Source organism: Dreissena polymorpha, chromosome 4 (assembly GCF_020536995.1).
Source record: "Dreissena polymorpha isolate Duluth1 chromosome 4, UMN_Dpol_1.0, whole genome shotgun sequence".
NCBI lineage: Eukaryota > Metazoa > Mollusca > Bivalvia > Myida > Dreissenidae > Dreissena > Dreissena polymorpha.
This window is the reverse complement of record NC_068358.1, coordinates 92,892,182-92,908,209: the sequence shown is the minus strand read 5'-3', so window position 1 is coordinate 92,908,209 and position 16,028 is coordinate 92,892,182. Positions and strand designations below refer to the sequence as shown.

General features: G+C 33.6%; 2 protein-coding genes across 7 annotated transcripts in view; one reads left to right on the top strand and one right to left on the bottom strand.

Annotated features, from left to right (window-relative positions):
- The window catches only part of LOC127880183 (magnesium transporter NIPA2-like), a 266,381-nt gene that overhangs the window by 247,598 nt on the left and 2,755 nt on the right, over window positions 1-16,028 (bottom strand). For 4 of the 6 annotated variants that reach the window (XR_008049450.1, XR_008049449.1, XR_008049451.1 and 1 more), the window contains exon 1: window positions 413-527. The exons of 1 other annotated variant lie outside the window; for it this stretch is intronic. The gene's annotated coding sequence lies outside the window, so the exon portion shown is untranslated. Of the gene's footprint in view, window positions 1-412; window positions 528-5,614; window positions 5,932-16,028 lie in introns of those variants that run through there. One more of the 6 variants, XM_052427448.1, reaches the window with a different exon arrangement.
- LOC127880199 (transcription initiation factor TFIID subunit 7-like) lies at window positions 497-15,639 on the top strand. The gene is made up of 8 exons (XM_052427476.1): window positions 497-632; window positions 5,173-5,304; window positions 7,537-7,617; window positions 9,710-9,812; window positions 10,441-10,499; window positions 12,490-12,664; window positions 13,716-13,907; window positions 14,686-15,639. The coding sequence occupies exons 1-8, from the start codon at window positions 558-560 to the stop codon at window positions 14,769-14,771; spliced, it is 903 nt and encodes a 300-aa protein (XP_052283436.1). The 5' UTR covers window positions 497-557; the 3' UTR covers window positions 14,772-15,639.

Sequence of the window (16,028 nt, the reverse complement as noted above, 5' to 3'; positions counted from 1 at the left end):
ACAGAAAAGAAGGTATTTATAGTGGTTCGTCATAAGAATGTTTTTTTTATATTTGACATGTTTTGATTTATTATTATGAAAACTGCTCTTTTGACCTTTCAAATAAAACATTTCAAGATTAACAAATAAGACTCACAGTTATTTATTTCTTGTTTATAATTTTAAAGTCTAGAATCAAGTAAAAAAAAACGGTTAAAATATAAAATAAAAAGAAGAAAAGTTTCATTTGAAATGTAGTGGGATAAATATATATACTGCACTAATTACATTCAAACTGAAACATTGTTCAAATCCGAAAACACTATCCGAAAACTACTCGGGTACGTCTGATGACCTGAAACGAATACATTTACCATTCAATATTGACGGAAACTGCTTATTCACTATACATGACGATTACCATTATACCTACTGTAAAAACACGATCAGAAAATGGACAGAACAATTACGAAACACGAAATTCCATCATCAGTCATTTGTTTTGTAGATAGATCTTTAGAGTGACCTCCCTTTGCAAATCTCTATTTTGTTTTATTTCAACAGCAAGTAAAAAAGTAATGTCAAAGAAAAAAGAAGGTGGTGGTGAACCAAGTTTTGACCTGGAACAGCAGTTTATAATGAGACTCCCACCAGTAAGTTATGAATGAGCTGTGTTGCATACCAGTACGCTAACACTGAAGTGTGGTAATTGAAGTTTAATTCGGATACAAATATATTTCGGATTTTGATGAATAATTTAATAGGTCATTAAAACCAACTTTTCTAAATACAATTTTCAGATTGTTCAGTTGTTTGGATAATATTGTATAATTACATTGGTTACTGGAGGTTTCGGCGAAACCCCAGTTTGGCGAATTTATTATAAATAGTAGGTGTTAAACCGGTTCGGCGAAATGATTTATAGTTGATTACGCCTTTACATAACTACTTAATAGGTGTGAATAGATCGATCTACAGCATTTCTATCACATTCCAATTGTCGGCGAAGTGTTAACAAACACTATTGTGTTGCCCATTAGCAGATAAGTGTTGGTCGAGTCAAATTTGAGTTAATCAAATATTGTCAACTATAACATTGCAATTCATTGTACTGAATCATTTATTTCTTGCTCTCAGAAAAGTTTTGACAATTTGGAAATAAAGTTCAATAAAACTGATTAACTTAATAACTCAGTTCTTACTAAGTAAAATATTGCTGAATTATATGTTATATCTATTTTGTTATTACAAATCATAATGTAATGTTAAGAACAAAAAAAAAAGTTAAATAAAACTCAGTAACTCAGTTCTTACTAAGTAAAATATTGCTAAATCATATGTTAAATATAAAAATGTAGCAATCTAAATTCCATGTACAAAAAAAAATCAATTAGAATTATAATTGAAATTGTGTTCACATTCATAAATTGTTTTATTTCCAACAGCAAAAATAAAATGATAAAGCTAAAATGAAATGAACCTTATGCAATGGTTACAGTATCTCTAATGACACTGTCTGGTGCTCACCAGCTCCGAATTCCTCACCTATGCCAGGTGTGAAATGTCATGTTTTTTGAGTAAACATCCCAAACCAAATGGGTCCTTCTTCACAAGTGACACATTCCTCAAATAATTAGACCAATTAACAACAACATTTATACTTTTATACAATTTTACATAACAATAACATAGTCCAGCACATAATCTCATAATACATTTTCTAAATCAAATCATAAATTTTCATTGTTATTCTGTTATATTGTAATTTTAATACATATATAAATACTTAATAAATAAAAGTAGTACATCAAAAGCCAAACACATTTATCATTCACAAAATTGATAATGGAATACTTTTATTTTATTATTGGCAACCAGTACAAATTATAATATACATAAAAGTAGCACATGAAAAGCAAAGAGCATTTATCATTCAAAGCATTAATTACCTTATTTACTTATACAATTCACCATTATATATGCAATGACATGACAACACATGAAACACTTGGAATACACAATATTTATATGCATTTACACATACACATGTACTAAGGCAATCATGTACTAAGGCAATCAATTTTCAAATGATACAGCACAGACATTTCAATATACATGAGAGCATACTAAGCTTTTAACAATCTTCGTCGTGGATGGCATCAGTTTGACAGCCTCACTTGAGCCAAGCGTTCTTTATAATAAGTGTGAAAACAATATCGCTAATTAAAATATACAATTTGCAATGCCGTACATCGATCTATTCACACCTATTAAGTAGTCATGTAAAGGCGTAATCAACTATAAATCATTTCGCCGAACCGGTTTAACACCTACTATTTATAATCAATTCGCCGAACTGGGGTTTCTCCGAAACCTCCATAATTCATTACATTTGGCATAGACCTCTATCTTAAGTCAGATAAGTTGCAATAATCCTACTCCCAGATAATAGTCAATATAAATTGCCGCCATAGAGTCTTTTGATGATTTTTGCTATGGCAGCAGTGATTTTTTTTGCTTTAATTTGTTACAGCCTGTGCCTTTTGAATTGGGAAAATTAGTGCGATAAACCGTGAAATTGGGAAAAATAGCGCGATAAACCATGAAATTGGGAAAAATTAAGCATTATAAATAGGATTATAAGTAACAGAAGTGATATTGTTTTTAAGTGCATGTACAGGGAGTTTTCTAGAAAAGGAGTCTGGTCAAATTGGTGTTTTCAATAAAAGTGGCAAGTTTGGGAATGATTTATGGACAAAAATGACTAAATTCAAGTTATATATTTTGTAAGATGTTTAAAAAATAAAGTTGAGACCTAGATTTAAGAAATCATTATTAAGTTATATGAGACTTTTTTCTAAAAAAAAATATAAAAAAAAATATTTTTTTTATTTTTTTTTTAAGTTGGGCTTTTTTTGGGAAATTTTGGTCAGAATTTTGGGAAAAAACGTGTATTTTTGCGATTGGGAAGCAGCCGAAATTCGGCTGTAGATTTGAGCAAAAAAAATCACTGGGCAGACTCTTATTCTGAACTCGAATTATTTTAGCTACCCAGCTAATAACCTTCCATATCTCTGGATTTGCTACTGGCAAAGGCTTTTTCATGTAAACTTGCCACCCGGAATAAAGAAGGAACTTTTATAAATATGAGTCACATCAATATTTTCTGGCATATGTCCGAAAAAAATATAAATAAAAAAATTAAAAATACTTTGATTATATGGTGAACTTGAGGAGAATAATGATATGAATCCTAGTTTCAAACACGCAACAATTATTCCAGAAAATGTTTACATGTTTGCAAAGGGAAACTACCAGATATTCTGAATGTGAAACAATGAAAATATGTTAGTTCATAAAACCCACTTATTTTACAGGAAGAAAAACAGCAACAAATTTTTGCAGGTGATGTGTTTGCACATGTAGTATGTACTCATAAAAGCTCAAAGAACTAAAAGTCAGACTAGCTTGATCCGATGAATCTTGTTCCAAATGGAATGTATCTGAACACAATAAAAATCATTGAAGGAAAGTACTGTGAAACCATTATTAACCGTCAGGCATTAATTTTCGTGTAAAACGTCAGTCGATCGATTGACGAATTCAAGATCCTAACGAACAATCATGTCCCTTATTTGAAAAAAAATAAGACTGAATTACCAAAGGCATGAGGTATTAAAATCAAACGTAATCCACACATACATACTCCGACTGTTTCGTAATCAAGATAATCCGGTTTTGACACAAATGGGTTTAGATAATTACACAGTGTACTGAACTGACACGTGACATTGCTGTAAAACGCGAGTGCAGTACAGCTGTATCGACTGTGTTGACTTCGTTTAAGTAGAGTAGTAATGATTAGCGCTAATTGTTAACAACTTTATTACCCACTGTTTGCATTGTGTCTTTCAATGTTGTTGCAGATTATACAGCCTCTACGCAGCAGATCCTCTTAAAAGACAATAAACGAGTTAAAAGATGATGATGTGTGATCAACACCTGACTGATATACATTCCCCGCATTGATTACTAAATAAATACAGAACATATTGATTTGTGTTTGATTGTTAGCGTTTAACTACAATACAGGCGTAGAAATAGCTTGTGTTTTGTCTATCGGCTATCGATCTTTTTAATCATAGACAACTTTGACAAATTTTACTATACATGTTCCAAATCATTGTTATTTGGCGCAATTGCAAACGTTACAGTTAAAAAGAGAAATAAGCAATTATGAAGATTAGTTCTATCCAAACAATGGGTAATTGTTTACAGAAATTCGCTTTCATTTTCGCGCAATTTTCAGAAAATTCCCGGGAAGCATGTTTTTTGACTGACTTGAGTAGGACGCAGTAAAACATTTCTTTGTATCCTATTGCATTCAATTTTTTAACACATTTATCGAGACTTGGACCCTGTCAACAGCGTTTTATTGAAGTAAGTGTATTAATTTAAATTTTATAAATTAATTGCCATTATTAAAAATGACATGTCAGACAAATTACTGTACTTAAAGTGTTCAAATATTTACTCTTGAAACTTTATTGAAAACTGACCAAGTAATTTGCTTACACTAATTATAACCAATAATGTTCGCACCTTCTCTTATTGGTGCCGATAAAGGTAAGGTTGTTATCAGTTAGGCTATTATAATAAATGAATAAGAAAAATTGGCAATTGACTTCACTATTTCAAACACTCGTTAACGGTTATTTGGTCCCACTAATCAGCTTATCATAATTATAATACACTAATGGGGGCCCATTACTGATCACCTGATAACAAAAGACTAGAATATTGGCATGTGACAAACCGGCCCCACCTCCTGCAAGTGACTCTCAAGTGTCCTCCCTCTTTCCCAATTACGATTTATCGCTACTGCGATATATTTCGGACATGTTTGATAAACAAATCGGATATTGACTGAGGCAAATTTCGTGTTTTATTTTCAAAGTCGAGTAATCAGCGAATTTAAGTTGTGACGAAAACGTCATTTTCTAAAAAAATGACGAAATTTCGTGCTGGCGAAAATAAATGGTTTCACAGTAGCTTCTTAAAAAGCAGATGAGCTGTCTATAAATGTTGTTGTTTTGTAAATCTGGTATAAATGACATAGTATTTTTATTTTTTTTTAATTACAGATGGTACCAAAATGGAAATATGATAACATAACTGATTGTGTAATTGCAGGGACCAGCAGCAGCTTTAAGGCATGACTTGTTGACAGAAAATCCACACATTCCAGACAAGCTGAGCATTGAGTTGCAGTCAGACTTGAGGAGAGGAGCCATCCGGTACGGGAATGAATACATACCTGCCAAAGTGAGTGGAATAAAAACAAAATGAGTGTGAAAGTGAAAGAAAAGACATAAGATAAGTGTGAAAGTGAGTGGAAAGACACATGATAAAGTGAAAATACTGAAAATATAAAATGCATCAGGATTCCAGGTTGAAATCTATATCTAGTTAAAATACTTTTTAATAGAAATCTTACAATCTAAATTTGTATTCATTCACTATGTGAACACCTTTATAAAGTATACCAGAGTTTTTTTGCTATTTGCTGTACTGATAGTTACATTCTCCCCCAAAAAGTTCAGAAATATACTCAAAATGTAGTCATAAATATTACCAAGATTGATTTTTAGCTCAGCGTTTTCGGAGAAAACCCGAGGTATTGTCACAGCCAGCTTGTCGTGTCATCCGCCGTCTGACGTCCTCCGTTCGTGTCGTGCTAAAACCTTAACATTTTGTTAAGGTTTTGAACATTGGCTCTAAAATCAAATAGCTTCCACCTACAAATATGAAACTTCATATGTACATTCACTTTATGAGTTCTACACGCCACACCCATTTTTGGGTCAAAGGTAAAGGTCACTGTGACCATTATTATTATTTTTTTAATTCTGACAAGCTTTCATTTATTCAAAACTGCACCCGTAGCGGAGTGTGGCATCCGTTATGTGGTGCTCTTGTATACCAGGGCTCAACATTAACTTTTGAAGCCACTTGTCCAGTCGGACAAGTAGACCATAATTTCACTTGTTCTGACCAAAAAGCAACTTGTCCTGACCATTATATCTTATTCTGCTCAGTACTTTGCAAAAATAATGAAATAATACAAAAATGCTCAAATCATAAAGACTTGAATCGTTCAAAATACATGTAAACATAATTGTAGGCAATTTCAATACAAAAAGAACTGACTAGAATAACAGGAAAACTCAAGATTATTGATTTTTAAACATTATACAAAGCCATAATACCTTACAAAAACGTGTGTGCTGCCAACATCAAACAGAAAATGTTAAAAGTGATACATATGTACAGTACTTAACTGATATTTAAAAAAAAATCATTCTATACATAGAGGACGTCACTACTTTAATTGTCTGTAAGATCGGTGTGTACCGGTGTCGTAAAATGCATATTCTTTACAAGGGAGAATATTCTTGTTAACTTGGCAAAGAAAAAAATGTTAAGGGTTGCTTCCCTTGTGAACAGTACAGTGTAGTACAAGTATCGCATGGAACTATCGGAATATCTAGGGCTTCGACGATTAAACGTATACAAAATATACTCAGAAAAGTTGAGTGATATCTCAACAGAAATAATGACTTTAAAGGCATTTTTTCTAAGTTATACAATTATAATGACCACTTGTCCCGTCGGACTAGCAAATTCTTTATTTTCTTGTCCGGACTAACAATTTGGTTGTCCCGGACAGTCAGACTACCTTTAATGTCGAGCCCTGTATACAGTTTCTCTTAGATCATGAGCACTACAGAAACAGGATAAATACAAGCAAAACTATTATTTAATAATTATCACATCAGGTTTATGAATTCATTCTCATTTCTACAGGATATTATGTCATGGAACTTTATGCAACTGGTTTTAGGGTGTGTATATTGAGTCATGCTATTGGTCAGTTCATCAGTCTGCATAAAATGTTATAAGTGATTGGAGGCATACACATTCTGCATTTATCAAGGGAATAGATTTAAACTTAGAAAACATTTTAATGTCAAGAAACTTCTCATTTCCTTAGATCCGCACATAACTTTGGTTATTTGCCCTGAACATACCTTGTAAAAATTAAATTAAGCTGTGCTGGTGTATTATTCAAGTTTATGACAAAGGTTTTGACAATAATCAAAAGAGAAAAATTATATTTTCATGCACATGGGCATGTGAAATCACGTCCGTACACATAGCATCATTAACTTAGGAAAGGAAACAACGAAATACATGTATAAAGTTTGGTATGATATACATATGCAATTAAAGATCATGGTGTAATTAAAGAGCATGTCAAGTTTTGAATTTATATGCTGAAACGTAATGTTATAACCCACAAACATTTTACTGTAACAGAACGTTTTTTTAAGATAAGTGGTACAGAAAATACAGGTCAAATATCTTTTTAAAGATATTTCTTGTTGTATATGATCGAGAATGTAACCTGCCTCCCAGTTTCGCTGAATGGATGCTTTTATATCAATCCTCTTCAAAAGCATCGTCACACCAGTATTGTCAGTACTTTGATTTCAGCTTGTGGACCTACCATCTATTATAGAGAGTCTCAAAACAGTGGACAAGAAAACTTTTTACAAAACGGCAGACATTTCACAAGTAAGTGGGCACTACTTTTATGCACCAAAGGAAGTAATAAAGTAAAGGGGAAATCTATCCTAGATTGCTGGCTGTTATGTTGGGTTTGTGTGTGTTTCCATCTGGATTTTTCAAAAACCTTTTTCTTTCTGTGGCGATGGATCTTGATTGCCAAATAAAATGGTCAAAAATAATGTAAGATAATTATTCCCTATGATCAGATGAGGTGTCCCATGTTTTTTAGTCAAAGTTTTATAAAAATATAAAATTAGATTAAATACCCAGTGACCAGTCAACTCCCATTAATGTATTGCAGATGTTTCTTTTTTCCCAAAGCTATGTTGCATTATGAAGCAATTTTCCAACTTCTGTATTGCATTTGTACCTATTTTTATTCTACTGTCTTGCAGGACTGGTGTTGATATTTTTGCAATACTGCACTGCAGATTAAGATGTTATCCAACTGCTGAATTGCAAGTTTTTTTTCCAATTACTGTATGGCATAATTTGTCTTATGTTTCTTAAGCCCACTGCTGTTTTCAGACTGGTCTAGTTATATTCCCACTGATAAAATGCAGATTTAACTGTTCTCCCAAAGCTAAGTTGCAGATGTATCTAATTGTTTTTAACCACTGCTTATTTGCAGGTGTAGCTATTTTCTCACTGCTGAATTGCATATATAGCTATTTTCTCACAGCTGTATTGCAGATTTAGATGTTTTCTGACTGATGCATTGCAGATGTACCTATTATATGCTGCTTAATTACAGATCTAGGTACTTTCCATTGGTGTATTGCAAGTCTAGTTATTTCCTCTGTTGCATTGTAGATGTAGATATTTTCCTACTACTTTATTATGCTTCTCATATATATATATATATATATATATATGGGATGCATATAGTTGCCAGTTTGTACTTCCTTACTTCCGTACTTCCTTCCACCACACTTTTTGAGTACAGTTTCTCATAGCGCCTTCAATATTTTACAGATCTCTTACATATTTGGCATGTAGGTACCTTGCACTCTATCTTTTGATGAGGTTTGAGGTCAATGGGGTCAAGGTCACTGAGGCTAATAATAATAGATTTTCCGTCACTTTTGTTACAGTTTCACATAGCGCATTCAATATTTTACCGATCTCTTACATATTTGCCATGTAGGTACTATTCATGGATCTCTACCTTTTGATGAGGTTTTACATCACTGGGGTCAAGGTCACTGAGGCTAATAATAGATTTTCCGTCACACTTTCGTTACATTTTCTCATAGCGCCTTCAATATTTTACGGATCTCTTACATATTTAGCATGTAGGTACCTTGCATGGACCTCTACCTTTTGAGGAGGTTTGAGGTCACAGGGGTCAAGGTCAAGGTCACCAAGACTAATAATAGATTTTCTGTCATACTTTTGTTACAGTTTCTGATAGCGGGTTCAATATTTTACCGATCTCTTACATATTTGGCATGTAGGTACCTTGCATGGACCTCTACCTTTTGATGAGGTTTGATGTCACTGGGGTCAAGGTCACAGAGGCTAATTATAGATTTTCTGTCACACTTTTGTTACAGTTTCTCATAGCGCCTTTAATATTTTACCAATCTCTTCCATAATTGGCATGTAGGTACCTTGCATTGACCTCTACCTTTTGATGAGGTTTGAGGTCACTGGGGTCAAGGTCACAGAGGCTAATAATATATTTTCTCAAAGTCACACTTTGGTTACAGTTTCTCATAGTGCCTTCAATATTTGACAGATCTCATATATTTGGCGTGCAGGTACCTTGCATGGACCTTAACCTTTTGATGAGGTTAGAGCTCACTGGGGTCAAGGTCACTGAGGCTAATAATAGATTTTCTCAAGGTCACAATTTTCTCAACACAATCTACACAATTTACCCATATATTGACAAAGCATCACTAGGGAGCATCCATCAGCTTTACTGATATCCTTGTTGCAGATGTAGCAATGGTTTCACTGCTTCATTGCTGATTTGCTAATTTCTCTCTGCTTTATTGGAGATCTAGCTATTTTTCACTGCTTTAATGCAGATCTAACTATTTTCCCATTGCTGTAATGCAGGTCTAGCTATTTTTCATTTGCTGTTTTGTAGATGCTGGTGCCTACAACAGAGGAAGAGATTGCTGGTGATGAAAATGAGCCTGTCAGCAAAAAGAAGGGTGATAAAGACAAGAAATTCATGTGGAATCATGGAAGTTAGTGCTTTTGTAGATACAACTATTCATTGTTTGATGTTTAAAAAATCTTTCATTTAACCTCGGAAGGTATTCTGATAAAAATAATCCACACTGGAAGTTGCCTGGCCCAATTTCCCTAGGAACAAGAAGTGTGAGAATATGCCCTTAAGTATATGAAAGTTTTGCTAATGTGAATATATTTTTATACTCCTTGATACCCGCTAAGAAATTTTGCAGCAAGTAAAGTCAAGATATAGAGCCAATATTAATACGATATGAATGCTTATCACTTTCTTGCCAATATGGCTGGAAAGTGAGCGGCATTTTAACAATTAGTAAAATTAATGTAGAGTATAAAACGACGGAAAATACCCATCTTGGCATAGACATCGCCATCTTGTCACATGATTTCTGCCTCTGATGTAGCATATGCAGCATATTATTTGAAAATGAGCTTTTCCTGTGCAAGTTAAAAATGACAATACTATTTTTGGCTATTACAAATGAATATTTTTAAATGAGTAAAAAAAATTATTTCCTAATGTAAAACACTTGACATTATTATAAAATAAAATGTAATTTTCACAATTCTCATTTTAATGGAAAACCAAAGTATTCATGCTAGCATTTATTGCCACATTTACAGTCACACCACCATTGAAGAACTGCAGAAGAAGAAGGTTCAGAAAGACCTTGAAGAAAAAGGTACTTTTTGAATCCAAAGGTTCCTAGTTAAAAATACATTAATTGTGTTTTTTTTTACTTATTTGGCAAACAAATAAATATTGTAATTATACTAAATATACATTAAAGAGGCCTTTTCACAGATTTTGGCATGTATTGAAGTTTGTCATTAAATGCTTTTATTGATAAATGTTAACATTTGACCTGAAAATCTCCTGTAAAAAAAAACAAAAAACATTAATACAATTAAAAAAAGAAAAAAAACTCAACTGGGCGCGAACCACTGACCCCTGGAGTTTTGGAGTAAAAAGTCGTCTGCTTAGACCACTCGACCATCCGTGCCCATGCCATGAGTGGATGTATTTTTTACTTTATTTAAGCAATCCTTGTAGTTTCACAAAATATAACAACAACAACAGAACTTTCCAAATTATTCAATTGTTTCGCGTTGCAATGCTTTATAATTTTCAGATTTTCAAATCAGCAAAAGATGCATATAACGGAGATTTTAGAGCAGGGTAAATGTTCGGTGTTACTATTTCCTCACAAATATAACTAAAACGAAAATGTGCGAATCTGAAAAACCTTTTTTGAATTTTGTCAATTTACCAAACATGAATAGGCCCCTTTAAAGGGGCCTTTTTACAAATTTTGTCATGTATTGAAGTTTGTCATTAAAATTAATGCTTTATATTGATAAATGTAAACGTTGGATCTAAAAGGCTCCAGTAGAAAAACAAGAATAAAATTAACAAAAGAAAAAAAAGTAACCCTCAACTAGGCTCGAACCACTGACCCCTGAAGTAAAAGTTTATTGCTTAGACCACTTGGCCATCCGTGCTCATACAATGAGTGATGTATTTTATACTTTATATAAGCAATCCTCGTAGTATCACAAAATATAACAACAACAGAACTCTCCAAATTATTCAATCGTTTTGCTTTGCAACGCTTCATAATTTTCAGGTTTTTAAATAAAAAAGATATGGATATTTTGGAGCATGGTAAATGTTTAGTGTTACTATTTCCTCACAAATATCATATCTACAACAAAAATTTGCAAATCTGAAACTCATTTTTTAATTTTGTCAATTTACCAAAACGTGAAAAGGCCTATTTCAGATATTAAAGACATTTATATAATATGTTTAATGTGTAATCTGAAATACCTGTTGTTTTCTGAGCATGAGCCAGTCATAATGATGGGCCTATATTAAGACTTGTAGGTCTGTTGCAATGTTTTCGTAATAACCTTATATGTATGTTCTACATCCTAACGAATTAAGTTTGAAAGGCCGTGTATTAAAATAGCTCTCTCTGTTGGTCAGGCAGTCCACTAAAGTTTGTGGGTCATCAAAGGTTTGAGGAGTGTATTTACTTCCATATTTCTCAAACAAAAGAGATCAAACTTGATTATGTTATCACCACATCTTTGATCATTACATTAGATGGATATTCTACTTTTCTGCGGGCAAGTTTATAGGAAATTTTGACTTTGCCAATACATGTATTACAAATACACAGGCATAGGAATACCACACCCTTATTATAGCTGTACTACAGTATGCGTTAATCATGCTGTTCATTTCTGTAACATGTTTGTGCATGGGGGTAATATACACTCTTTTATTTTCTTAAAAATGTATCTTAATATGAAAAATAAAAACATATTTCGGTTTTGATATTATATGCATGGATAATTATTGTTCAACTAAAACTTCAGGTGATGTCAAATTAAGTCAGAGCATCCTACTTTTGTCAGCTGGTAGCCATGCATACTTTACAAACATGAGCCTCTCGTAAAGATGTTGTAATGTATTTGCTTAAAGTGTTGTCCAATATTAGCCTGTGCAGACTGCTAATCATGTCACTTTCCGCTTCAACTGATTTTTGCTAAAAAGAGACTTTCTTTAAAAGAAAAAAAAGAAAAGCTGAAACTATTGCCCCTGATTAGCCTGTGCAGGTTGCACAGGCTGGGGCAACACTTCACATACATGCCACATGATTTTAGTACATGGAGCAGCCAGACATAGAGAAGGAGGTAAAGAGGCTGTTCCGTGCCGACTACGAGGCTATAGAAGTCAAGTGGGAGCTCATCAACGACGAGGAGAAGGGGGACGGGGAAAAGGGGGAAAACTCTGCGGGGACAGGAGGGGGCCTCTCAGCAGATAAAGGACAATATGAAGGTTTAAAGCACTATATTTGATTTAAACAGATGTTTTCACTGATCGGAGACAGTTGTTTTACATGTAATCCTAATAATGGTAGTTTTCCACTGGCAGGGAACATGTGTATTCCTTGCAATAACAGTGCTACCAAATCCCAGTTTCTCTCTCTTTATTCCTATATTATAAGGGACCATGTTCCCTCCCTTGTAGTAGATAGAGGACAATGTGATCCTCACTTTGGGAAAACTGGGCTTAATGCATGTGTCTAAAGTGAGGCCCCGGATTTGTGTGTGCAGCCCGCACAGATTAATCTGGAACACACTATATGCTTATGGCTTATGCCCTGCTTTCCTACAGATTAATTTGGAACACACTATATGCTTATGGCTTATGCCCTGCTTTCCTAGAATTTGGCTAATATAAGGTTAGAAATCACAATATTTGTATAATAGAATGTTTTTACAGTTACATGTATAGGACTTGTATGTTACTTACAGTACTGTCAAAGCCATGTTTTTCTCTTCTCTGTCTGTATGAGCTTAAATCTGAGAAAATTGGGCTTTATGCATGTATGTGCAGTCTGTTCAGACTGGGCTGACATTTAACCCTTTCAGTGCGGGAACCGAATTTTGAAGGCCTTTGCAAACAGTTTGGATCCAGATGAGACGCCACAGAACGTGGCGTCTCATCTGGATCCAAACTGTTTGCTATTCTGATAGTATTCTTTGAAAAAAAATCAAAGAAAATGCTAATTTTTTAAATTCAGCAGACGACATTTTAGCAGACGACAAATTTCCCAGCATGCAAAGGGTTAAGGCACATGCATTAAGCCCAGTGTTCCCAGAGTGGACTCAACAGGCTTATCAAGGACAACACTTTCTGGTTAAACTGTTGTTTTATTCTGTAGAGAGACTTTAAAGGAAAATTCAATAATAGTGGACATTGTCATCCCTGATTAGCCTGTGCAAACCTCACAGGCTTTTCTGTGATGACACAGAATTTAGATGCATTAAGCCCAGTTTTCCTAGTATTAGCCTAATATATTCTTAACTGACATTCTTTTTTGCAGCCATATTTGGAGACCTGAGCTCCTCTGACGAGGATGACGAGAAAGATGTGAACGTTCTGGACAGCGAGGACGAAGCTTCCCGCCAGGCTAGTTCCCGTCTGGACCAGTCTGGTTCCCAGCCCATGAAACAGGAAGTCCAGTACATGTCCATGGACAGTCTGATGCTCGGGAACCAGTCAATGGCAGATGAATGTAAGTGTTTTGTGAGTGCTTTGTTGTTGTGTGTTGGGTGTTTATGTGTGCACTTGAATTAAGTGAGTTGAAGGTATGACTGAGTTGTGTGATATAAAGGTGTGCTTTAATTCTGTAATTTGATGGTGTGATTTGGTTATGAATTTGAAATGTGCAATTTAAATAAAAATTTATGCATTTCATGCACAATCAATAGAACAATGAAACGGCTTAGGTAATACATATATACTTTCTATGAGTGGCTGTCTGAATTACTCTTGTTATTGGTAACTTTTATTATTCAATGTTTAATATAATGATTGCATATAAATGGGTTTATAAAATGGCACTTGAGATGTATAGTGTGACAGATATGTGTGGTTGTAGTGATGATTGTCAGTGTGTACAGGACTTATTGAATCCTTTCCCACTTGGAAGCAAAGGGAAAATGGCTTTTGCAACCAGCATTAAACCAGACAACCTGTGAGTAAATCGCAGCCTGTTCAGGTTTTATGCTGTTTGCTGCTCATCAGTATTTAAGGGTTGAAACTGAAAACTTTAATTTTATAAAAAAGGTCTTAAAATTTTATTAAACTTTCTAATGGACTATAAATGCGTCAAAATACGTATCTAAGGGGTAAAGAGTTAAACTTAAACTAAAGATTTTGTAAAGATAACATTTTCAAATTCATCACTCAATCTAAAATCAAACATGTAAATAGTATTCAGCAGGTGTGGTTAAATGGATGATTTGCATATTATTAATGCAGGTCGTATTGTATTTTGTATTTAATTTCAGCTGTGGACATGAACCTTTACATGGAGGAGACAATGAACAGTATGAAAGAATCCATTGATGCTTCCAAAAACATCCTGGACGACTAGTAGAATGTGCAACAATACTCATTTACCATGAAACATTGCAAGCAAGCATGCAGATGTAAAGATAATTTTGGCACTTTGCTGAAGTGTGCATGTAGCAGTAATAGCAACAGAACCACGAAGCATTGTGAATGAAGCAGTAAAGTAACAGACGATTGTTATAGTTGCTGAAGTGTTGCTTAACACGTTGGATGAAGAGTTGATTTGACTCTTCTATTAAATGAAGGGGTGATTCGACTAGTGTGAAAACAACTACCAAAGAAAGAGAACATAGGTGATCAGCTGAGATAGCAGCCAGCCTCTGATTGGCACAGAACAAGTGACTTGTTATAGGAAGTCATTGCATTTCAATTGAAATATTGAGCAATATGATACCCTTATTGATTCGATTTAGATCTTAAAAATAATTACAAGATTTAAATTCAGCTATGGACAACATTTGCTCATGTAATATTTCAAAGAATAACATTTTCAAATTTGTAAAGATTTAACTTATTATATAACTCCTTGTTATACGTTGAGTGTTGTAGGTCAGACAATCACACATAACCTTTTCACTGCTATTTATATTTGACTCAATTTTGTGTACGATTTGGATTATAAGTAAGAAAACATCCCTATAAAGGTCATGTAGTTATTCTGTATGGCAAATGGAACAACCATTATGTGGGACTGTTCATGTAACAATTTAGAGTACAGATATTGTTTTCTGGGATACAATTTTACAATCTTGATATACTTTTGAGCAATGGCAGAATGCAGGAATGTTCCTTATGTATGTATTTAAGTTGTTTGTATTGTGTTAAAGACCAGTACCTGCATTCACAGAACTCTTTTTGTAAAAATTAGTAAATAAAAAAATATGCCATAAGTCATGGGCTGTTTCATGAAAATACAAATCTTAAAGTTTATGCACATTGAATCAATAACTCATATGGTACACATTAAACAAATGATTTTTTTTTCATAAGTAAGTTTATTGAAGCCACACGACAATTAGTCCATAATAACTTTGCATTTGGAAAGGCTAAAACTGTTCATTTCTTTCTTTCTTTCTTATATGTTTGTAGTTTTACTTTTAATGCATACATTCATTCAAAAGAGAATGCAATTTTAGAAAACTCATGTCATGTTATGAAGTTGGTTAATGAATGATTATATTTTAAGCAAAAATGAAATAATAATCTTTTGTATGAGCTTGTTCTAGATCTGGAGCTAAACTACGTCTTAGGATAAGAAGTCAATACATACGCGGAAAAT